Below are 24,309 nucleotides of genomic sequence, written 5' to 3'. Positions count from 1 at the left end.
TGATAATGGATTGTGAATCCACACAGACCTAACGTGTTCTTATCAGCCATGGCGTTGTTCTTGGGGCTCACACGTCATTCCTTTGGCTGCTGAGAGCCCTGACAGGTATCCTTTTGACACGACCCCACAGGTCTTGGAGCGGGCGGCCTTGTGTCCTGGCTCACGCGGCTGCCTCCTGCCCACCATGCCTGCCGCGCCCCGAGCCGGGGCCCCTCCTGGGCTCTGGCCCCGTCTGACTGCCTGGGGAGGAGGCCCTGGCACCAACACGCGGGCTCTCAGCCATTTCAGTGTCGGATGTACGAACGTTCCCAGCGATGGCTCCAAGTTCACCTAATCTTTTACTCGGTTATGTAAGCGCGTATCCAGTGTAGAGCTGACCTCAGTGGTTTGTGTTCATCGAACAGGGATAACTGCGGTCTCCTAGGGCCACGGGCACCGGGCTGGGCAGGCCGAGACTGTCCCAGGGCCTCCCCGGAGCAGGCAGCCCTGCAGGGACAATCGGGGGGCCTCCGCGCCCCACACCCTCCAAGGGCCGTTTCAGCACAGGCCCTGCTCCGGGCTGGGACAAGGTTGGGCTGAATGGTGCCACCTGGCAGCCCCAGCATCCCAACTCGAGGTCGGGAGTGGCAAGCCGTCATGTGTGTTCAGCCAGTGCAGGTCGTAAGGAACACAAAGCACTTCTCACAACACAGCCTCCTTGGTGGGACTTCCCATCTGCCAACACACACAGGAAACGCCAGGACAAGGAGCAGGTGGCTCTGTCAGGCGTTGTGTCTGGGCAGGCGGGCAGGCGGGCAGGCGGGCAGGCGGGCAGGCGGGCAGGCGGCTGGGCAGGCGGGCAGGCGGCTGGGCAGGCTGGGCAGGCGGGCAGGCGGCTGGGCAGGCTGGGCAGGCGGGCAGGCGGGCAGGCGGCTGGGCAGGCTGGGCAGGCGGGCAGGCGGCTGGGCAGGCTGGGCAGGCTGGCTAAGGGAAGGGCCTGAGACATGGAACCCCTGTGTGTGTCTGTGACCGCCGCTCTGCAGGCAGGACTCACAGGTGGCCCCGATACACACACGTGCGTGCAAACACACACACACATGCCCCTTCCCCACAACTGACTTCTGCCTGTACTCCTTGTGAGTGGGAAACACAGGTGGCGGGCAGGGCAGACTTTCCCATCGGGAAGGTGCCCGAGAGCTTGTCCCTTGTCCCTACCGGGGCCCGTCAGGAGGGCAGTCTCTGGTCACAGAGGGCTTTGTTGGTTCTGGCGTCATTTGCTTGGCCTGTACCTGCTGTGAGACTGCCGAGAATGTCACTGACTGTCCATGGACCCTTGGTTTGTTTAAGGGAAAAAACAGGAGAGACAAGATAATTTCTGAGTGAGCCTTCGGAGTTAGCACTCTGGGCGTTCACCGTGCAGGAGCGAGTCTGGGGCACACACTGCGGGGACTGTGTGTGAGCCCCTGGGGGCCATGCCGGGGAAGGCGCAGTGAGGCAGACGCAGTGCCAGGCCGGCCGGCAGCCCCTGTGGGAGGCGCGTCTCCTGCTCACCGGGAGGGGGCGCTGCGGCAAGGCTAGGGAGACCACGCCGCGCCCTCTCCACGCAAACGCTGAGTCCGAACCTGAGACCGAGGGCCTCATGGTGCCCCAGCTGAGGTCCTTGGGGCACCTGGAGACACGGCCCCTGCAAAGTGCCCTGCGCCGGCCCCGGCAAAGCTGGAGAGCGCGCGGGACGCTGAGTGAGCGCATCTCTCTGGCGTGCTTCACTGCCGAGGTTCCAGAGAGACTTCCAGAGCCAGTAGAGCTCACACTGAGGGTTACCCTGGCCTGTGGGACAGTCACCAGTCACCCCCCTGTGGGGTGAAATGTGGCACTCATCTCCACACCTAGACTGAGCAGCGTCCATTTAACTTCTGAGGAGCTTCTGTCCGCATTAGTCATGTCTGCCGCACTCACCCGGGGTTTGCATAGGCACGTGGACATTGGGTGAGGTGTGCTCCCTGTCGTGGTGACAGGGAGAGGAGGAAGGCACTAGGATGTCACTGTGACGGAGTGGAGAGCTTGCACTCAGCGCCACCACACAGCACCGACACACAGCGCTGAGCAAGGGCGCCATGTGCGAAGCGAGACCACGGTGCATGCGCCCCCCCCCCCCCCGTGTGTGAGCCTTCGAAGCCACGAAAAACACTGCTTTGCTTTCCCTCCATGAGCTAAATAGGTTGCAGAACACCAACTGCAATCCATCTTCTTATCCAGGGAGTAGAATTTACATCGATTTCTTAGACCCCCGCCTTCACCTGCGCACCTCCACTGCCAGCCCGGCAGCCGGCCACACGGGACACGCAACACGTGACTGGGCTGGCCGACACCAACATTTATCCTCTCCTACAGCTGCCCAAGTTGTCACATGGAGGCAGTGTGTCTAAGGTCTTTAGCACGCTCCAACTGCTGCTGCTCATTCACTCACTCTAGGAGTCCCTGTGGGGTCTGTCACATGCCAGGCTCTGAGCCTGGGGACAAGGCCTGGACTCGAGTGAGCCAGTTGAGTCCGATGACTGACCGTGGCCAGGCTGGTCAGCAGCGACTGGTGAGTCTGCTTCGGGATGGACAGAGCAGCCAGGAGGCACTGGGCAGGTGACCCCAGCCACATCTTAATAGGTCTGGAAGGCAAGGGGAGACCCCAGGTCAAGTGGGAGCTGGTGGAGAAGTGTGCAGTGTGCAGAAGCAAGACTCCAAGCCCCGGGGGAGGGGACAAGGCAGTGTGCAGAAGCAAGACTCCAAGCCGGGAGGCCGAGGGCCGAAGGCCTCCTGGCGGACTCTGGATTTCGGACTGCGAGCAGGGGAGTCTGGCCAAACATGTGCCTCTGTGTGTTTATAAAATGTGTGCGTGCACGCACACATTTGGGTGAACACACACAAATCTGTATGTGCACATGCAGACACATGTACATGCATGTGCACATATGCCGTGGAGAGCAAGCTGGGCGGTGCACGAGGCTGGAGGGAGGAGTGGGGCTGGGTCATGGGCAGCCGTGTATTTATTCTGAGGAAGCCAGAGCCTCGTGGGAAGTGGTTAAGCACAGGAGGTGAACAGAGTTAAGGCAACCACCATAGCCGTGGGGTGCAGGGTGGCCTCGAGTGGGCCCGCCCAGAGGGATCAGCTGGAGCTGTCACTGGCCACTTGCCCTGCTACCCCCCCCCCCCCTGCCCAGGGCACAGGGCTGGTGAAGGTGGAAGGGTGAGGATGGAGCGCCCTCTCCTGGCCTTCAGGGTTGTCAGCCGTGCATGAGTTTGTGGTGAGGGCAGGAACCCAAACCCTGCAAGACCACAGCCGGGAGTGGGGTGGGGGGGTGCCTTTGGAAAATGAGAAGCGCAATGAGAAGTAAGGCTGTCTTTCTAAAGGTGTGTCTGTCTCTCCTCATTTCACATTCCCTCTGAGCAGTGAGCACTCATCTCTCCTTCCCCGCCCACACTTGATACGCAGTCCTGCCTGCTGCGCCTGCTGCGCCTGCTGCCTCCGCCCCTCCACAGTGTGGGCTCCGGGAACTATGGTGACAGACCTGCTGATAGGCAACCAACTGGCTTGTTCCTTCCCAAAGCACTCTGCGCCTCTGTCCTTAAGGAAGAAAAGCCATTGTGTTACTTTTTGTGCCAAGATTTGCTATCACGTTTGGAGAAGTGATTAAGGCAAGCGGATGAGACAATAAATGACCGATGGTTAACTATTACTACATTTATCCCACACTCATGGGTTCTGCACTCTAAGGCACTTCTGACCACATGGGGGCTCAATGTCAGCGTCCTCGTCACTTGAGAGTGTTTGACACACTCAACATTCCCACAGACTGTTTGAAAGCTTAGAGATGGGAAGAGGAAATTTAGGTGTCATATCGTCTGCTTTCAACGCTTACAATGTTGCCGTTGGGGAAGGTCCCCTCCACCTTTGGGATGGTCCTCCCTCCTAAGAAATGCTCTCGAGCCCCTGGCACCCAGGTCAGCTGGTGTAGGGCTGGGGTTTGGGCGTGAGTCCCTCGGGGAGGGAGTGTTGGTCACTCTCGAGGGTGGGCTTCGCTGCAGAAAGGCCCACGCTTGCAGCCCCATGGCCCACTCCCTTGGCGGGGACACCTGGGCCTTGCTGACTTGCTCTCCACTCTGGACTTGCCTTCAGCTCACTCAGCCTTCCTGCAGTCAGGTGGAAGTGCGGACCTCAGGTGACCGTCTGTGGACTCCCTCTGGCTGGCCCAGAGGGGAGTGGAAGGGCAGCCGCACTTGGCACAGGGCCCGGGCGAGGCAGCCTCCCCAGCACCCTGCCTCTCACCACTGGGCACATCTCCCCATTTGGTGCCTGAGCTGCCTCGTGTTTGCGAGGCCAATGGCTCTGGAAAGCCCTGGAGCTGAGAAGCAGGAAGGGGGAGAGGGAGAGGGAAGCTGTCAGGTGTTTTTGTAGGTTTATGGCTCCGAGGTACTGACTGTGGAAAGGAGGACAGGGGTCCAGAGCAGAAATGACACCCAAGGAGACAGCAGTAGCCATTACAGTCACAAACCAGCAGGTACTCAGCACTTGGCAGGTGGTAGCCCTGCCTTAAGTGTTTGCCCATGCAGCCACTTGCTGTCACTCGTGGTAGTTCTGTCCCATCGAGTTGTGGCAGAACCTGCGTCAGCTCCTGGGGGAAACCAGTAAGGGTCCTCAACTGACCAGTCCTGAACCTTGTTTCATGTGTGTCTAAAGAGACCTTATTCAGTGACTGTTGTTGGTTCATTAGTGTTGAATCCATGGCCAACAGCACATAATTCAGGCCTGAAAGAAGCTTCTTCAACACACACATTTTCTCCATAAAGCCTGCCACAGCCTCCTTGCTCTTAGGAACAGTAGACAGAACTTCAGCTGTGGGCTTGGGGGTCCTTTTAACAGTGAAGTCACTAACAAAACAAAAGCATGGAAATGCAGAGTAAGGCACTAAGCAGACCATGAAAAGGGCACTTGTTTACACTAGGAGTGAGGCCAGGGACAGAGTGCCTCCTTGGTCACTGGGGCCGGGACCTGTGTCTTGGGCAAGTCCCATTTCTCACTGTTCTGTGCATGGTCCTTGAATGATGGTGGGAGCACCTGCAAGTGTTAGTTTTGGGACTACAAATACATTTTGGGAGTCGGTGAATTTACAAATAAGGAACCCGTGAGAAATGAGGGTCAACATGGCATTGTCTTACTTAATCCTCATAACAACCCGGAAGGTAGGAGACATTCCCACCTTCATTTTCACATTTGAGAAAGCAAATGAGAAGTTTGGGTTGACTTCCCCAACACTTCACAGCTAAAGAATGGGGGGCCGGGACCCCAACCCCCGCAGAATGACTCCGGAGCTTAGACGCTTGCTCGTTTCACTGTCTCCACGAGGATTCTGCCCCAGTGAACTCCGTGAAGTTTTCAGGAAACCGCTCGGCTCATTTTGTGTTTCAAGAGAAGTTACACCCCGAGTCCCCATTCTTACACCTTCAATGCACTTTCCAATAAAAGTTCCTCTACTCAAGTGCAGGGTGAACCAGTTGGGCACGGACAGTTTCACGTGATCCAGCCTCCTATGTCCTTGGAATTTCTCTCCCTGCTTTTAGAGTTACCGGTTTATCTCATCATCTTGTACATGGAAAACTCTACTTACTGTACTTCGAAAGGAAAATTCTTGAATTTACAGATGCACTCTTTTATTACATAGAAGCATAGAGGTCTATTGTTTTACAGAAGATGTTTATCACCTGTTTTCAGACCTTTTTCAGTCAAGGACAAAAGAGTTAAGTGCTCACACTGTAGTATAAATAGTATAAATAGGTCAGCATTCTGCTGACAGATGCTGAGCATTGGACTTCCGTGGGAGGACCCGTCTGACCTGCTTTCCCAGGGGTCTCCTGAGACCTGTTTCCACCTGACTCGGGTCAGATACAATATCCCCGTCAAAGTGCCGGGACTAGGGTCCGAGCGCAGCCCGTGGGTCCGCGCGCCCGGCGTTCCAAGCGCGTTCGCGCGTCTGCTCCTTCCTCGAACCAGGGCCGCACGCCCGCCGGGTCCCGCCGCGGGGTATGCGGGGCAGCGATTGCGCAAACCCTTGCACGGCGACTGGTCCTTGGCCTCCTTCGGCGCCCACCCGACTCCCAGGCACGCCCGCTGCAGGGTTCCTAGCCGGTGGCGGGGCTCCGGGACGCAGGCGCGCGCCGGGACCGCAGCCGCACAGCCGGGCCGACGCGCCGGAAGCCGGGACCCGGATTTCCGGTCGGCAGGGGGCTTTCGCGTTCCGGGTTCCTAGGTGGGCGTGAATCGCTGACCTGCGAGTGTCCGCCGCTGCGGCCCGGGAGCGGGGCCATGGAGAAGCTGCGGCGGGTCCTGAGCGGCCAGGACGACGAGGAGCAGGGCCTGACCTCGCAGGTAGGGACCCCGCGCCCGTCCCCGGGGCAGTGGCGGCGACGGGCCGAGGGGCTACCGTGGGCTGGGGCGGGGCCTGTTCGGCCCACGCCGTAGATGCGGGGGACTCCATCTGCTTCCTGAAGGAATTTGGGGTCTTCCCACGTTTTCGTGGAGTTCGCAGAGCCTCGCTAACGGAACCGCCCCCCGGCGCCCCGTTGGGCTTTCCGACTGAGGAGCCCATTTGCTGCCTGTCTTCCCTCCCAGACAGTTCATCTGCCCCGCGCTGCCCTTCCCCGGTCTCCGCCTGGTTCCCGGCGCCGCTGGGGTGCAGACCCCAGCCTGCGAGCTGCCGGGGGCCCAGGTCTTCAGTTGCCTTGCCTCCCTTTGCCCCTCAGATAAACGCGGTGCTGGCGGGGGAGGGGGCGTCTTTTGGAAGGGAGGCTGGGGGGGGAAGTCCAGTGAAGTAAAACTGAACTAAAAGTCTCTTGAGGCATGGGCTCTGATAGGTTACTTCCTCTATTGAGAGGGTTCTGAGGAGCGAATCCGCTTGGTAAGTGTTTTTGTTACTTGCTCGTTGGCAAATTCTTGTCTCCCTGTCGCAGAGCTGGAGCGTTTGAAATCGAATAGGCTTGTGTAAGGATGTTTTATCTGTCCCCTTTCCTGTCCTAACCAACCTCCTTGTCGCGTTTGTTCAGTGCATCTTGTGGGCAGGGTCCCAGAGCGGGAGGTTCCGCTACTGTAAGACCGGCAGATGCTTTCCCGGAGCCGCTGCCGGTGGGCGAAGTACAGCGGTGACACTAGGACCGTCCACGGGCAGGCGAGAAGTGTCTGCAGGGCCCTAGGGTCCGCCAGTGCGTTGATGGGGCCGCCCTTTCGTGTCCTGAGCCTCTGCTCTACCATATGCGACCCCGGGCCCCATCTGATTCTTGATTCTAACATTTGAGTTAATTACAGTCAGGTGTGACGTTCTTTCCTGCTACACCGGCCACACTTCAGGGGCTCCAGTGGCACGTGTGTGGTGGCTGCTGCGCAGGACAGTGTGAGAGTGGGAAGTGCCGTGGGGCCGATGTGCTCGGGGACGAGGAGGTGATGGTGCCGCTTTTGTTGAGGCCGCAGTTTAGAGGGGAGAAGGTCACGTAGATACCTCAGCTGTTTCCTCTGTTCCCTTGTGGACGTGGGGAGCTGGTGGAGGGAGAAGGGGGCGCGGGGGGCACCCGGAGGAGCAGCCTGGGTGGCAGAGGGGCAAGGGATGGGCGCTGGGAGGAGTCGTGATTCGGGGATGGATGGTGTGTCCGGTGTGGGTGGGAGGGACTGAGACTGGGTAAAGGACAGTTCTAGAGGAGTCTCACCCTGCGGGGGTGAGTGGTGGAGCGTGGCTGGTCAAGGAGAGCGCCTGGCCTGTGCGGTGGGGTGCACCCACGGGCCTTGTGCAGGGCGGCTCTGTGGAGACAGGGTCTGACAAGGGCGACCAGCGCCGGCTTGTGGAGCACGAGCCGAGGACCTGGGCCTGGGAGGAGGCTGTCCCTCCGAAGGGCACCCCTTACTGCGTTCACATCACCTCCCGGCAAGGCCTCTGGCAAGTGTCCCAGGTCTCATCCGAGCGACACGCCCTCCCCGCTGTCCACCCTTCCTTCTGCTGGGCTCTTCACCAGGCCTGCGCTCGTTTCTTGTGTCCCCTGTGTGTTACCTGTGTGTCCCCTGTCCCATTTCCTGGTGTGGGGAGTACAGCTGAGTTGGGAGAGGAGGGCCGGGGCAATCAGTCATCTGAGGAGCCAGTTAAAGCAACAAGCCAGAAACAAAGGGCTAACTCGGCCCGAAACTCGTGTCTGCAGTGGTGTCAGTAAGGGGCTCACTGTGGAGGGGTGCCAACCCCCCGTTCTGTTTCTCCCATGGGAATGGGCCCTGGTTGGGGTCGAGGGAGGTCGGTGCAGACGTGGGGTCACCTCACTGCTGAGGGAGGGAGCCCCGAGCAAAACAAAGTCTCGGGGCTTCTGCGAGCCCTCTGACTGCCCGGGTGTCAGTTCATCGGAGAGTCGGCCTGTGGCAGACGGGTTCAAGGGCGAAACCCGCTTTCACACAGGCAGAGAGGGAAGTGCACTGGCCGCTGCAAACCAACAGGTGAATTCACTGACGTGGGGCGGCAGTTTACACTTGTGGGAAAAGTGCAGATGGGTGCTTGTTCCTCTCTGTCCCGCCCTCCTCACAGCACTGTGGACCCACAGTGCCATTCAGAAATCGTTCTTAGGACACTGTCCCCGTTTTTCCAGGAGCAAGTAGGTCATTTCCTATGCCATGGGCAGTCTTCGGGCTTCGTTCTGTCCTGCACAGTTAAAATGTACTTGATGGACGTTCTTCCTGATCAAAGAGTGAAATTCAGGTGGTTATAGAAAATTACAGGCAAGATCATCGCTGTTTAAAATCCACTGATCCGTTTTGCTATAAACAAGTGACGTGGCTGGAAACAGGAATGCCTGGATTAAGCAGAAGTTTTAAAAACACTTGAAGTCCGTTAAGTGGTGTATGTTACTTTGACAGAATATTTATTATCTCCTTTTCATGCTGCGTAAGGATTCACAGGTGAATCGACTCAGGTAAGGATGTAGCCAAAGATGTTTTGAGCTTTTGCATATAAAACTTTCATGTGTGCTTCCTTATTCTTGTAAACACATCACAAGCATGTGGCCTTATTTTAAGTGTGTGTGGTGACGTGCGTGAGAAGTTTTCATTTTGGTGCGTGAACTCCTCCTGGGTGTTCCTAGTTTCCTGGGCGCCTGTGGTTGATGCTGGTGCAGCCGTACGGGGAAAACAAGTCCCAGTGGTGCGTGTGGTGGTCTCAGTGTGTCTGTGGGTCAGCGGTCAGTGTGTGCTGGGCTGCCCCATGTGAGCCCTGCAGAGCGATTGCTTCCTCACAGCGTGGCCAGCATTCCCATGGCACCCGTGACTCTCACAACTGTGTCTCATCAACGGCTGGGGCGCCACCCGAGGCTTTCTCGGGCTGGTTAGCAGTGAACTCTACAGTGGAGGTCGTCAGGCGACTGTATCTAATGGTGGACACTCCTGGTGTCCCTGTGACTAGGTGGCTGTGCCCCTCTGCACACCCTGGAGTCCCTGCAGCCACCCCACTCCACCCCCAGCCAATGAGCCGTGGGCGGGAGGCGCTCCCAGGGGCTGGCCCTGCTCGGGCCTCACTGACGCTGACACCGAGCCCCAGGCTGACTCTGATGGGCAGCTGGGCCTCATCTGCGCTCAGCTCCTCCCCCTGCCCTTCCCCTGGGTTTCCCGACAGCGACAGCGCAGTTCCTGCACTAGGACCCGTCACGGGCCTCAGTGACCTGGACAGATGTGGCGCCCACACCCTCCCTTAGCATCTGTCAGCGTTTTCTCGTCGCACTGCCACTCTCCCCACTGTTGTGACCCTCCGCTGTCTTATAGCATCTCGCTCCTTGTGTCATTCGTCCACACGGGGGTGTCTGCACTGCTGTCCCTGCTGGGCAGGGGCTTTCTGGACGTGGGCACAGACCACGTGTGTCCAGGGGCACAGACCCCTGTGTCCAGGGGTCACACTTGCCGACAGCAGTGGTGTTTCCTCAGGGCCACTGGTCCCCACACCGTGTTGGTGCCTCCCTCACAGTCAGGGGACCGTGACATTGTTAGAGGGCCCCGCAGCGCACAGGGGAGCGCGGCACCCAGCGTGAGGGCTGGGGGCCTGCCTGGTTCCAGTAAGGACGCGGCCCCTCCCCTGCAGGTCCTCGATGGCACCTCCCTGAGCTTCAACACCAGGCTGAAGTGGTTCGCCATCTGCTTCGTGAGCGGTGTTTTCTTCTCCATCCTGGTGAGTCCGAGCTTGTGTTGTGGGGCCTCTGTGTCCCACTTACGGCCAGCGTGCGTTCCCTGGGTCGCTTCAAGACCGGGTGTGGGGGGGTCCCAGCCTACTCCTGAGCAGAGGGTCGAAGGTCAGGACAAAGGGTCAGAGAGCAGCGCTGGGGGCTGTGGATTGTTGTTACAGAGAAGCCAGAGCTGCGGAGTCAGGAGTGCGGGCGCCGGCCGCCTCTGTGCCCAGGCGTGCAGGAGGAGAGTCCCAGCAGGGAGGGGCTTGGTCACGAGCGTAGAGGAAGCTGTTGCTCATTTGCATGCACTTACGTGCAGATTGACACGAGATTCGCCTAGCCAATGACGTTGAAAATTAACTTTTTGAAATGATATAATTAGAGACTATACACAGGGTCCGGCACAAATAAAGCCCCTCTTTGATTCCAGACTCTTATTACAAAGTCACAGGCATGTCGCTCTGTAACCAATCACTGTCACACTCGAGCACGCCGTGACACTTTAGGGGCACCGCTCAGATCACAACTGTGAACGATGGCACCCGTGTCGTCACCTAACCAGCCGCCCTGCAGCAGGCCTGCTCCCGCCGGCCGTGTGGCAAGCACCCCCACACCGAGAGCACCCCCCACCGAGAGCACCCCTACAGCTTGCTTCCCCGATGGCCGAGGCAGCCGCAGGGCTGAAGCCTTCGAGGTGGTGGAGTGCCTGACGCGAGTGTCTCCCCGCAGGGCACCGGGCTGCTGTGGCTTCCTGGTGGCATAAAGCTCTTCGCAGTGTTCTACACCTTCGGGAACATCGCTGCGCTGGCCAGGTGCGTGCCGCCCCTGCTGCATCTGCTGCGGTCGGCACTGCCCTTCCTCACAAGCGCGCTCCTCCTCGGGCACAGCTCTGCGGCTCTGACCCCCGGGGAACTCATCCACAAAGCCTGTCCTTGCCGGGTCCATAGGCATCGGGCCCCTGTGGTGGGGACAGGCCAGCACGGGGCTGCGCTGCCTGCCAGGGCCTCTGCGCCCCGGTCTGGGAGGTGGGCACTACCTTAAGGGAGATGAGAGGCAGGCTTCCCTTCAGACAGGTCGCCAGAGCCCTAGTCCCCGCTCTGAGGCCTGCAGCCCAGTGGGGCAGCGGTCCGAGAGTGTGGGGCTGGGGTGACACACAGGAGCCCGCCCTGGGGACGCCCTGTAGAGGGCCCTGGGGGTGTGTGGGCACGCCGGTGCCTGTGGAGTGTCGTCCAATGGGCAAACTCTGCCTCTGTGCGCACCTGGCTTTCGGAGGCGACATCTGTGTCTTCAGGAACTTTCTAGATCAGAGACAGTGTCCAGCCAACTGCCTGAGCCAAGGCCAAGTGCAGTCCTCTCCTGGGCTCGCACCATGAGTCTTGTCCAGGTGGGTCTGAAAGTGGCTGTGGTGGGCCCTGACCGTGACTGTGACTGTGAATGCGTGTGTCTGTCACTGCTCTGCCGTGGGTGAGGCGGTGGCAGTGAACACAGATGCCCTTGTCCACTGGGGTTTTTTCTGTTCACTGGGAGCTATGAAGTTCCAGGTCACCGGGAAATGGCATCCACGCCAATGTCAGGGAAGCACAGACCAGTCAGTGAGAGACTGTCACTCAGTAGACAGGGTTCTCCTTGAACAGGCTGTCACCAGACAGCATAGTCGTCCGTCCGTCCTCAGCTCTCCCGTCTGTCCCCACAGCACGTGCTTTCTGATGGGGCCCGTGAAGCAGCTGAAAAAAATGTTCGAGAGCACGCGGTGGCTCGCCACGGTCGTCATGATCGTAAGTGGACAGGGGGGGAGGGGGCTGGAAGGCTTGTGTTGGAGGGCTCTGTGTGTCTCCGTTTCGCGAATCACTGCCTGTTTTCTGTGAGGACTTGGTCACATTGCTCTTGCTGCCCTTGACGATGACGTCCTTCCGCGTGGGCTAAGGACTTGGGCTCCTGCACCGCCACCCTCACGGTCAGCGGGCTGGGCCCGGCCTTCTGCCCCATGTCCAGCACCTGTGGACCCGCAGTGGCAGACCGCCCCACGGAGGTCTCTAAGGGTCCGCTGTGGGTGCTTTGGTGGGGGGAGGGGCTGGAAGATCGCTGGCATTGGTTTCAGCAGCCTGTCCCCGGCTCTGTCCCTTGCCTTGCACTGGACCAGCTGACAGACATGGCCAGCAGCCGGGCTTCACTACCAGAGCCGCTGTGCCATCCATCCCTCCGTGGCTCTGACGGTGGCTGTCGGGGCCTCCCTCTCAAACCGAGGTTCCCAGTATCTCTGGGCAGGGCCGGCGCACGCAGGTCTCCCAGGCCATCCCTCTGTGTGTCCCTCTGAGGGCAGAGGGGGCCAGCTGTCTCCGTGGAACCGCTCATCCTAATGCGTGTCTTCTGGGTTCCTTGTCATTCTTTTGCCTGAAAGCATGTTTTTGAATTGAAATGTCAGTTTATCCTCTTAACTGTTTATTAGCTTTTTAAACACAGCTAAGCTTAGTAGATTTATAACTTGGAAATGGGTTTTTTTTTAAAGATTTTGTTTATTTTATTTTTAGAGGGGAAGGGAGCGAGAAAAAGAGGGAGAGATTCATCAGTGTGTGGTTGCCTCTCCTGCACCCCCTGTTGGCAACTGGCCTGCAACCCAGGCATGTGCCCTGACTGGGAATCGAACCAGTGACCCTTTAGTTCACAGGTTGGTGCTCAATCCACTGAGCTACAGCAGCTGGGGCTATAACTTGGAAATGTGTTCAAATATGAGGTGTGTCTTCTGCCTCCTCCTTAACTGAGGAAAAAACATTTTGGCCAAATTTTTTATTCGTGTCCTTCCTCAACTTCATATTTATTACCATGTATAAATTTTTTCAGTTATTTTGAATTTCCTGTATTAGCTCGTATGGGAATATCTGCGTTAACACTGAACTGCCTAGGTTGCTAGGTTGCTAAGGTTACCTCACACTGCTAGACTGTGGCAAGTTCACGGCTCACTGCGGAGTCACAGAGGTCCTAACTTGTTTAGAATGTCCGAGCCCTGTCTCGGTGATGCAGTGACCTGCTCTGCCTCACACAGCACACGGGGTCGGGAGGCCAGGCAGCCGTTTAGAAACACGCTGTGCCCTGAAAGAGAAAGTTAGTTACTCATGCGGTAGAACTTCGGCAATGACTTGCCGTAACATGGCTGGCGGAACGCTTGGTGTGGCCTTATCGGCTGCCGACTCAGTGTTGTGCCTGAGGGTGACCGAGCCAGGCGCCAACGCGCAGCACCCTCGAGGTGCGCGCTGCCTCCAGCCCAGTGCGGACACGTTCTGATGCATGCGTTACGCGGCCCTTCAGAGCAGGTGGGCAGCTGCTGTCCCCTGTCCAAGAGCAGGTCGCTGGGCGCTAGGCCAGAGAACGCACTGACTGACCTCACCAAGGGCGCTCTGCCGCAGGGCGTCGGAGCTGGGGCCTCGCCCAGGCATTCCGGGGGCTCCGGTCCCCGCAGATTCCCCTCTCCTTTGACTGCCCTGCCTCCTCGGGGGCCCTCCCAGTGTGCGCTGATGACGCAGCCCTCCGTGTGCAGGTGGCCCCAGCTGGCTCCTTCTGAAGGCCAGGCAGGTAGGACCCGCTGTGAGTCAGCAGGGGCACAGCCGACCTTGCGGGTGGTGGTGTTGCTCGCACCCACGCGATCGCTCCCAAGAACAGAGTGTTCGTTCCGTTGACTCCCTCCTCAGCAGACCGTTTTCCAGACGCTGCGGTCTGGCCCAGAAGGCCGCCGCCGCAGACTTGAACGCCCTCCCCGGGAAGTCAGCGCAGTCGGCGGTCCGCAGCACGCAGCACGCCGTCCGTGCAGATGGGTGTGCGTGTGCTCACCGAGCCTTGGAGGGACACAGACTCACAGGTCTCTCTCTCTCCCTGCAGCTGTGTTTCGTGTTCACCCTGTGTGCTGCTCTCTGGGTAAGTGCTTCGGCCAGGCCTGCTTTTCACTGACCGCGCAGCACTGCAGAGGTGCTCAGAGTCCGGCTCCTTAAAACCCACCAACGACTGGTGTCCCTTAAGGGTATGGTGACATCGTTTGGTGGCTAGACTTGCCGTCCACCGTGCGTCTGCGGCTCCTGGGTCAGGTGGTGCCCGAGGCGCTCTGGGGCCGTGCTGAGAAAGCTCCGCCTGCAGGGTGTGGGGCAGCCGCTGGGGAGGGCGCAAATCAAACCCCAGCCAATGGACAGAACCTGGACGTGGGACTTGGGCTAACCCGGCCCCCGGGACCAGGCGGTCGGCTGCCCTGGGCTCTGAGGAAGGCCCACTGCCGTAGCTCAGCCCCCGCCTGTGCTCCCAGCCCTGCGTCCCGGCCGGCGGCTCCCCAGAGGCCTTGAGGCAGCTCCAGCGCCCCCGCAAGGCCACTGGCTGCAGAGAAGGGTGGTGCCCGGGCTAGGGATGCTCCGTCCAGAGGCTCCGGCTCTCGTGTTGAACACGCAAGGACTGGACTTCGGTCCCGTGAGAAGTTTTACCTGCACTTGTTCCTGAGGATGAGCTCAAGGAACGGTCTTAAGAATTTCTGCACGTCCTCGTGGAAAATGGGTTTCTGATTTTGGAATGGGCTAGCAGCCTGTTTGTTTATAAGCAGTAGATTAAATAAAAAGCTAAGTAAGTAAAAATTTAAGATGGACAAGGAAGTCTAAAAATATATCATTTAGAAAGTCTTGGAGACTGTATTTTACATTATTCCAGAAGATCACAGTAGAATCAGTTCTTCAAAAATAAGAAAAGGACCAGTGAGAATGAGTGAAGTCTGTACATTCTACGTAGGATGTGAATCTAATTAGTAACTAAGCGGGGTTTTAAATATCGGTTCTAGAAATGTTAACATCAATTAACGGGGCCTAACATTACAGAATTTTAATATTTTCAGCCTGCGCCCAGTTACTCAGTAACAATTATTTATGGCCCTATGTTGAGCGGCATTTAAATTAATGGGTACAGGGGACTTTAGAAAGGAAATGTGCCTTATGGCTGGTTAAGTTTTGTATCTACTAAATTTTAAATTTGTCACACTAAAATTTAATGAAGTGGCGCCGTCATCTTACACTTTGGAGGGGAAGAGTTCAAGGTCATTGTGAGAAGTATCTGGGAAAGACCCTCACTTATCTCTGTTTCTCGCTGCTGCTAGTGGCGTCGGAAGGGGCTGGCCCTGCTGTTCTGCATCCTGCAGTTCCTGTCCATGACCTGGTGAGTCCGTGCTGGCAGGGCCGTGCTCAGCGCTTTGTCCCCAGTCTGTGAGCCTAGGAGAGCTGTTGGCGCACCCCCGGCGGCGTGTCCCACGGGCTAAACAGGGCTCTGGGGTGCCTGCAGGTGGGCGGGGGGCCGGGGGTGGGGTGCAGCACTCACAGGGACCCCCGAGCCTTCACTTGTCTCCCGGTGTGTGGGAGGGAAGCAGCGAGGCGTGTAGGCCACGCCGTGTGGATCCTCAGAGTGAGGCCCCGTCCCAGGGGAGCCTGCCAGACACTGGGCACTGGTGCCCGACCGGCGCAGTGCGGGCTCCTCCGGGTGCCCACCCTATGGCAGTGCGCGGTGACGGCCAGTCGGGGGTCTGCTCCTCTGCCCTTCATGGGCCTTTGTCACCCCTTGAGACACGTCCAGTCCAGCTGCAGCGACAGGCCCCACAAGTGCCTGGGGGCTCGAGCTTGAGCCTGCCTCCTTGCACGCTGCCCCGTCACGCTGGGAGCGTGTCCCCACACATTAAAACGTCTGAGTGTTTCCCTCCGTCGTCAGAGCTGAGCCTCGTTCCTTCCGTTCCATGGTCAGCAAGCCGCCCTGCTGCATTTTCCCGAGCCTGGGGCCGCCTGTCTTTTGGGCCTGTCCCTGCCTTTTGGCCCGCCGATGAGTGTGCCGTCAGCGGGTGTCACCCGCACTTCTCCGTGTTACAGAGGGGCCGTGAGAAACACCCCTCGGTCATCATCTGTATTTAGGAATGGGTTCACCCTGAGGGGGAATGCGCCTTATTCCCAGTTGTTTGTGTCTATTTGAAACAACCACCACTTTGGAAGGGAAGCCGTTGCGTTAGGACAGCGTGCACCAGGTTGTGGTTGAAGTTCGGCTCCTCGTGGGGAGGTGCGCGGGGTGGGGGGGGGCAGGGCTGCAGCCCAGGGCCACAGTCGGAGGGAGACTGCGCAGCGGTGTGCCAGGCGCCCTCCGCCGCGTGTGCGGTTTCAGCAGCTGTGCTTTCTCTTGCAGGTACAGTCTGTCCTACATCCCGTACGCAAGGTGAGCCTGTGTGAGCCCGGGTCCTCGGGTCCTCCGGTCTGCTTCGCTCCGCTTCACGTTAAATGTTGCTCAGAGCCTGCTCTGTGTCGACAGTCTTCTCAAAAGGAAACAGGGTTTTAATGAGGCGAATGGAAACGAGAGGGCGGGACTCGCTGCTGCTGGTGAGCCTACAGGCAGGGCTCTAGCGCCCGACCCTTCGTGGCCAGGGAGCTGTGCCGAGAGATTCTGGGTCCTTCCGTGGCGGTCAGTATTCAGCAGACAGCACGCGGAGACTCCGGCAAACAAATTCCACATTTTTTTAAAAGTTGGTTCTGATACGTGAATGCTTGCCTTAAGCCAGTAGACACACGTTTGCTCTGTGTGTCCAGAGGTAACTGCTATTTATACTTTTTCAGAGAAATGCACTTAACTTAGTCACGGAGGGAGAAGCAAAACTAATTATAATCTTAAATCTGAGATTCAGAAAACTGCCCTGTTACGGCACAGCTTTGCTTGTGTGTGAAAGTCGGAAACAGGTTTGAGGAGCAGCCACGCTGTTGCCCGACGACAGTGAGGGCATCGGTAGGACCTCTGTTTCTAATGGGTGTCGGACAGATCATTCTTTTTGGTGAGCACAGGAGAAGCCAGGGCCCGGTGCAGTGCGCTGGCTGCGGCACAGGAGTGCGGGGCAGGGGGGCTCCTCTTTGTCCAGGGGCTTCGCTGGAGATCTGCTGCTGTCCCCAACAGGGGCGGGTCACCTGGACAGGAGTCAGCTGCTGCAGCGGGCGCTCACAGCCACGGCCAGACTTCTGGAGTGAGGCCACCCCCAGGTTTAGAGCCCGGACCAGAGAGCAGCGTGCAGGGCCACCCACACACCCTCGGTTCTCTGGCGCCGGCTGCTGGCAGTGCACACCGGTGCAGCGTTTAAGTGCATATGAGTGTCAGTGATGGTGACAGTGCAGGCAGGCTCTCCAGGGGGAAGTGTCAAAAGGTGACTGGGTCTCATCACGGGAATTTCTTATAATTCTTAGTATGCAGTTACAGACATTTTGCTCCTTAAAATTCAGCCTGTTATTTCTTTTTAAAATTAGTTTTTTGGTTAGGTTGGTTTTGGTATTTAAATTTATTTCTTCGTCATGAGTGTATGTGCTGGTAAAGATTCCCTAAAATGGGTCATTTCAGAAAATAAGAGATTATTTGCAGCCCAGTTCCTCGAGTGATGCTGGGCAGAGGTGCCGGCGGCGCTCCCCAGGTGCTAGTGGCAGAGCCGTCCCGCGCTGGGCCGTCTGCGTGGGGCCATCTGCAGGCAGGTGGTCGTCACGTTGCTCTCTCTGCCTTCTTCTCCCCCCACCAGGGACGCGGTCATGAAATGCTGCTCTTCGTTACTGAGTTGAACATCAGAAACTGGTCCGAAGGAGCGTTTGAAAGTTGCTGTTCGGTTTTGGTGAAACGTGTTTTTCCCCGAGACGGCGCTCGCTCCCCGGCCCGCCGTGGTGACGGTGAGGGCCGAGTTCTGTGCTGGTGAAACTCCATGTGTGATTAAACTGTTGAGTGCTTGTAACCTTGCCCACATTATGTGTCATTAACGTCTCTTCCAAAGACAAGGAGCTCTTAATCATTGCTGGTCTGAATGATTTTTAGCCAGTTTTTTAATCTTTTCTAAACAGCATTTGAGATGTGAATATTTAGAGAGAGTCTATGCTGCCTGGTATGTGTTCACCTTTTTTGGTTCTTTTAAAATGTCTAGATTTTTAAAAATATTTTTTAAAAAACTTTAAATGTGAAAGTTTTTACTTTAAACTAAAAGTTGCTTATTATATATAATAAAAAATAATATATAAATCTTTACAATTTTGCAATAAACCAATTCTTGGAAAAATAACTTTTTTGGATCGAATTTACAGTCTTTTCAGTGGGCGGTATTTTGGTTCCATTTAGTAACATTTTGTCTGGACACTGTGCCGTTTTTCTGCGAAGAGTGAGGAAGCCACTGTCTCTGCCCCCATCATGCTTCCTGGTACTCATTTGTGAAGGAGGACGGTCGTGGGACCACGCGAGCACTTAGAGGTGCAGGGCTCGGGTGCACCCTCCAGCCCAGCACTAGGGGTCCAGAGGCGGGGCTCGTCCTGGTGTGCAGGTGGGGCTGACAGGCTGTGTAGCCGGTGGGTGCGGGGCAAGGGGAGCCAGGTGCCTGGTGGAGCCGGGCCCCTGAGAAGGGCCTGCTGTGCTGGGGGGCTGAAGCCTTGGTGGGGGGCCAGAGAGGAGAGAAAATGGACCAGTGCACCCCCCTGGGACAGTGTCTTGGAGGGGACACATCAGGACAAGAGCTGGGCAGGAGGGGAGGGGATGCTGGGGTGGGGCAGGCAGGTGTGGGAGGGGCCTGGGGCGTCCATGGCTGTGCTCCGCACCCTCACTGCCCTCAGAGCCTGTGAGCTGTCCTGCTGGCCGCCTTCTGGCAGCCAGACCAGAGCGGGGTCACAGCGAATACGGTAAACCTGGGCAGCCAGGTGGCAGGGGTTAGCAGAGGGCAGCGCAGATGTGCCCCATCCTGGAGGTGTGCCGTGTCTGCAGGCCAGAGGCTGCCATCTCGGTGAGTTGGGCATGAGGCGTGCCCTAGAGCATGGGAGCGCATTGCTGCGGTGTGCTGAGGGTCCCAGGACAAGGCATGCGGGGGCTCCGGGCGAAGGTGTCCACCTCAGGGTGGGGAAGGACCCAGGGTGGAATGGCTGCGGGGACAGTGCTGCAGAGTCGCCTGGGGCCACCCGAGGCAGCTCCCGCTGGGGCTTCTGGCTGCCCTCTGGCCCAGCCCGCCTCCAGCAGCAGCGGACACCCTGGGGGCAGGTCACGTGCCCTGCCCGGCGTGGTGTGCAGGTGCCCTGTTGAATTTCATACTCAGGGGACCGTGCTGTGGCCTCTAGGGCACAGGGTTCCAGGGGAGCACCCGGCCCCAGGTAAACTGTCCTGGGGCTGCTTGGTCTCCCTGCAGGGGCAGGAGGGCTGTCACGATGAGCTCTGGGGCCTCAGAGGACGACCCACTGCATGTGTGTCCCCAGCAGGATCTGGTGGGTGTGAACGGCCCTCCATAGCCTTTCCCCGAATAACTGCCCGGCAGCTGGTTGCATCGTGTGTGCAGAGCCTGCGGCGCGGCGGGCCACCTGTACCCCACTTCGCTGTTCTCGAAGAGAGCAGCCTGTCCCCCAGGCCTGTGGCTGGCCCCTGGAGCGCGCGCCTTGTGCACCGATGCAGCGGTGCAGCAGTGTCCCCGGTGCGGGGGGGCCCCGACCCGCCCGGGACCCCTTCCAGGCTCTCCTTCCAGGGCCACCCCGAGGCCAGAGCCTCCAGCGCTCTGCACCCTCTGCCGGCCAGCGCACACGCAGACCCGCTCAGAGCCCACTCGCTGTCTGTTTCAGAAAGTATCATTGGTTTATGTTAAAAACGAAGGCAATGCAGTGGGTTGTTAATGTAAAATGTTTATTGTTATTTTAAAGTGCATTAATGGACTTTTTAAAAAGTCTTGGTTTAAATCTCGAATAAGTGAACATCAGTAGCCAGAGCCACAGAGCCAAGCCCCTCGAGCCCTCAGAGTGTATGTACTGTGGTCTCGCACACTGGCCTCGGCATGGCCGGCCCTGCGGCCACTCGGGCAGGCCTCGGGCTCCATCTGTGAGCAGCTCGAGGTCGCCATGGAGTGATGCAGGTGAGGGGGGTCTTACGTCCACTGTAACTGAGGGACGGCCAACCTGCCCCAGCCTTTGCTGCCCTGGAAGCTTGCCTGGAGCTGGGAGGCAGGACGGGGAGAAGCCGCCGCTGCCGGAGGTGCAGCCATTGAGCCTCTGCAGCCGAACTAGGTCTGTGGGTGTCCGCCCAGCCTCTCCTCAGCAGCTGCCTGTCGGGCTCTGCCCACAGGGGACGGTGTTGGGCCCCTTCCCCTCATTGCCAGGCCTCACTCCCAGCAGAACACCGTCCACTGCTGCCCTCGCCTGTGTACCCCCACCCACCCAGAAAGGCTAAACTTTGGGATGAAGTGCGTGGCGCTCTCGGGGCCCGTGACAGCCTCCAGTGACCCGGACTGTGCCAGACACACCGGAGCGGCGGGCAGAGGCAATCGTTGCCGATAGCCGTGGCCTTGAGTCACCGAAAAGTTTCTGTGGAGGAACGTTTGAGCTTAGTGCAAAATCTAATGCAGATTCACCACTTTTCTCAGTCACTTTGAATGTGACGGCCGCACAGCACACACGCCCAGTCAGGGGCCCCTGCTGACAAGTGCAGTGAAGTCACGGTTCACGTATGTGCATTCCAGTCCACCCTTTTTGGCTGCCAAGTTACGTCGATGTTGCGCAAACCATTCTTGTTGTGTTAGCAGCGACGACTTTTCCCGGACAGACTTCGTATAAGTTGACAGTGCAGGTGTTCTCACTGTGAGCCAGGGCTGCGGCAGAAGACCGTGAGCGAAGACTGAGCGAAAACCCCGCTTGGTGATCGGAGAAGGACGGTGCTGTCTGGCATTTCCAGCGTCACTGGAACAACTGCTGCGCCCGTTGGCGGGCGACTAGGCTCTGGTTTTGAAAGGACTGACTGAGCTGGCAGCACACCAAGCTGCGTGATGCACGAGGTGCCATCGCCCACCTGTGTGTCCCGCCACCTTCCCTCCGCAGGGCTGGGGGAGCCTGGGAAGGGTTCTCCGCAAGGGGCAGGACCCGCCCACGACGAGGACGCGAGGACGCGCCTGGTGCCCCGCCTGTCCCGCCTCTGCTGAGCTGCCACTGGCCCCACCCCCCGCTGTCCCGCCGAGTCTCCCTGTCTCCTGGATGCAACAGCCGCGTCCCAGCCTCGGCTCCTCCTCTCCAGAGGGCACAGTGAGCGGCGGTACAGCGGACGCTGGGGGCTTAGCTGGGAGCCCCTGGTGGAGGGGAGAAGCCCCTGGTGGAGGGGAGAAGCCGGTCCTTGGCTTCTCGACCCCGGTGAGGGTGCTGGGACGGGGGAGAGCGCGGATGGGGCTGGACGGAGGGGTGTGCGGAGCAAGGACAAGTGGTGGCCCCGCCCACCGACGGGGGGGGGGCTCCGGGCTCCACACCCTGTGGACTAAAGGCCCCCCATCCTTGTCCTTCCAGAACGCCAGCTCTGCAGGCTGGGCGGCGCCATGCCATTCCCGCCGCCGCCAGCCTCGGCCCCGCGGGTCTTCACCACGCGCCAGTCACCCCGCAGGCCCTGGAAGACGGCTGCGCCCACCTGCGCCCCTCTCGCGCCCTTGCCGCCCGCGGCCACCAGGGAGAAGCAGCAGCCCCCAGCGCGGCCCGAAGTGCTGTCCCGCTCCTGGCCCTCGGCCACTCTGAGGAAGCCCCCTGCGCGTCGTGCCCCTGGCCTGGCTCCTCGGCGTGCCCCGGCCCCGGCTGGCTCCGGCTCCGGCTCCAGCCCCGCAGGGGCCATGGACATCGCTGCGTCGGGGCTGGGGCGCGCCGCCACTGCGCGCTTCCCCCTGAGCCTGACCCCGGAGGCCACCCCGGCCCTCCAGAGACGCCGCCTGGAGCAGCAGCTGCTGGTGCGGCCCCGCCGGCTGCTCCCCGTGCCCTTGGCCAATGCCACACTCCCACTGGGCCCCGGGCCCCGAGCCAAGGGCACGGGTCCTCGGAGGGGAGGTAGCCCTGGAGGTCTGGATGGGCACCCGCCCGGTGTCCCATTGCCTCCCTGTGGCCGGCGGGCCCCAGATCCCGGCCCTCGGCCGGCCGACCTGCGCCGTGTGCTCAAGGTGTCGCTGCTCAACGACCGACACAAGTACGACGACGTGGAGTACGAAGAGGAGGCGGTGGCTGTGGACGAGGGCCTGGTCCGCAGGTGCACCGAGTGGCTGCGTGGCGTCGAGGCGGCTGCCGCCTCCCGCAACCACACCCGCGCCCTGGACGTGCTGCCGCACCTGAGCACGCTGTGACAGGTGCTCGCTGTGAGTGCTGGTCGGACTCCTCCCAAGCCCACTCCCTGCTTCTGGGCGCCTGTGAGCCAGGTGGACCTCCCGGGGCTCTGCTGCCCCTGGGCACCGGGGCGCAGACCCTGTTGGGACTGGACAGGCTCACCCAGGGCCCCCAGCCCACACCTGGTCATGCTGCGCCACCTGGGTGACTTCCTGGGAGACACAGCCTCGTCTGACGTCCTCCACACCTGTCCTGGGCTCCCGTGAAACAAGCGGGCCCCAGTGGGACACAGACACACGCCCCTGACCCCTGGCCCACCTCCTGCCCAGCTGGTCTCCTCCCTACCACACCCCCCACCCCACCCCCGCCTGGACAGCCCCACCGCCTTTCTCTGCCCCACACCTGTGTTCTCTACCCTCAAGCTGGCCTCCTGTACCCTCCTGGCCTACCTCTTCCTGCCCCCAGGTGTCCTTGCGGCTCTGGGGGAGAAGGCAGTGGTGAAAATGCCGCTCAGCCCCCCCTTTCTTTTAGGTCCCTGACACCCTTGGGTGTCTCTCTCTACGAGTTACCCAGTGGGTAACAGCCAGGAGGAGGGTGTAGTCCAGGAGGGCGGCCATGTACTGTGGAACTGACATGGGGCTGTATTTATGGTGGTTTCTCCTCAGTAGGAAACGTGTGGGGTCCTGGGACAGCCTGGAAGTAGCCAGCCTGGTCATCGTCCAAGTCCACAGGAGGCATAGCGCCCCAAACTCGGCCCTGGTGGTGGGGCTGGCGCGTGAGCAGCGTGGCCACCATAGTGCCGCTCACTGTGGCCTGCTGCTCTGGGGGCGGCGTTCCCGCTGTGGGCCTGTGGCGAGCCCACAGATGCTGCCATGCTCTCGCACGCTCTTACACATGCTCACTCACACATGTTCACACGTGCTCACACATGTATTCATACAAAGACTCACCCTCTGACATTCACACTCATACATGATCACACAACCCTCACACTGACACGCTCACACATATTCTGCATACCCACATATTCATGCTTTCACAGGCTTATGCATGCACACTCACAGTCCTGTGCATGCACACACACGTGCACCCCCCCCCCCCGATGCACACGTCTGTCTAGAAGCACAGCCGGGGGCAACTTCTGCTGAAACCCACGTCTTCACTGGACGTGCTGCTCACAAAACGCCCCGCATGCAGAACCAGAGTCCTCGGGCAGAGGGGGAAGGGCGCAGAGCCTGGTGGGGACGCGCAACATGGTGCTTGGGGACGAGTGAAGGGTGTGCTGGGGGCGAGGGAGGGGGCCAGCCACTTGGTGTGGCTGGCATGGCTCAGTGGATTGAGCACCAGCTTGTGAACTGAGGGCTCACGTGTTCGATTCTCAGTCAGGGCCCAGGCCTGGGTTGCGGGCCAGGTCCCCTGTTGGAGGTGTCGGAGAGGCAACTGATAGATGTTTCTCTCCCTCTTTCTCCCTACCTTCCCCCCCTTCCTAAAAAGAAAAAAAAATAATTAAAGAAACAGCAACAACTGTAGATTCTTTCCTCTCTGGGTGACCTAAACAGGATTTCACGCTCCCCCAGTCAGAAGAAAGGACAAGTTCTATAGCACAACACACGCTGGGCCGCAGGCTGGGGCTCGGGGGCCCCAGTCCAGCCCCTCTGGGCGCTCACTGGGACTCCCTTCTCTTGCCACAAGTAATTCCAGAGGGCACGGCGATGAGAAGTTGGAGGGTGGGCTCGACTCCTGGCGAGGACCGCTCAGTCGTGGGAAGGGAAGCGATCACTTAGGATGTGGTTTGTCCTTCGAGTGTTTGTGTTCGTGGGGGTTGGGTAGCGGGCGGCGCTGTCGCTGCGAGCATGGGCTTGCGGGGGGTGAGGGGCGCTCCCTGCCCGCCTGCCCTTCTGGGCCCTGGTCACATACCCGGCCGGTGTCCCCGCTGAGCAGCAGGGCAGGCGAATCCCAAGGCCGCACCTGTAGGGCACATTCCTTATATTTAGCCTGGTGTTTAAGACGAACC

At 59.3% G+C, this 24,309-nt stretch overlaps 2 protein-coding genes across 2 annotated transcripts; both read left to right on the top strand.

The window, feature by feature from the left end:
• The first annotated feature begins 6,221 nt into the window (after positions 1-6,221).
• SFT2D1 (SFT2 domain containing 1) lies at positions 6,222-17,874 on the top strand. The gene is made up of 8 exons (XM_037060840.1): positions 6,222-6,394; positions 10,119-10,205; positions 10,930-11,012; positions 11,894-11,975; positions 14,071-14,106; positions 15,317-15,375; positions 16,381-16,410; positions 17,744-17,874. The coding sequence occupies exons 1-8, from the start codon at positions 6,332-6,334 to the stop codon at positions 17,781-17,783; spliced, it is 480 nt and encodes a 159-aa protein (XP_036916735.1). The 5' UTR covers positions 6,222-6,331; the 3' UTR covers positions 17,784-17,874.
• A 3,324-nt stretch (positions 17,875-21,198) lies between these two features.
• Positions 21,199-23,650, top strand: PRR18 (proline rich 18). The gene is made up of 2 exons (XM_037060763.1): positions 21,199-21,350; positions 21,501-23,650. The coding sequence occupies exon 2, from the start codon at positions 21,530-21,532 to the stop codon at positions 22,313-22,315; it is 786 nt and encodes a 261-aa protein (XP_036916658.1). The 5' UTR covers positions 21,199-21,350; positions 21,501-21,529; the 3' UTR covers positions 22,316-23,650.
• The last annotated feature ends 659 nt before the right edge of the window (positions 23,651-24,309 follow it).

This window comes from Sturnira hondurensis, unplaced genomic scaffold, assembly GCF_014824575.4.
Source record: "Sturnira hondurensis isolate 20B ecotype Veracruz unplaced genomic scaffold, ASM1482457v3 Scaffold0000167, whole genome shotgun sequence".
In the NCBI taxonomy this organism is placed as follows: domain Eukaryota; kingdom Metazoa; phylum Chordata; class Mammalia; order Chiroptera; family Phyllostomidae; genus Sturnira; species Sturnira hondurensis.
Note: the sequence above shows the minus strand (reverse complement) of the source record. Positions and strands in the feature narration are given on the sequence as shown.

Excerpts from the sequence above, each read along its gene's own strand:
- SFT2D1 (XM_037060840.1), top strand. The coding sequence starts at position 6,332 with ATGGAGAAGCTGCGGCGGGTCCTGAGCGGCCAGGACGACGAGGAGCAG. Across the intron at positions 6,395-10,118 it reads AGCAGGGCCTGACCTCGCAG|GTCCTCGATGGCACCTCCCT; the intron begins GTAGGGACCCCG and ends CCTCCCCTGCAG. Across the intron at positions 16,411-17,743 it reads TCCTACATCCCGTACGCAAG|GGACGCGGTCATGAAATGCT; the intron begins GTGAGCCTGTGT and ends TCCCCCCACCAG.
- PRR18 (XM_037060763.1), top strand. The coding sequence starts at position 21,530 with ATGCCATTCCCGCCGCCGCCAGCCTCGGCCCCGCGGGTCTTCACCACG.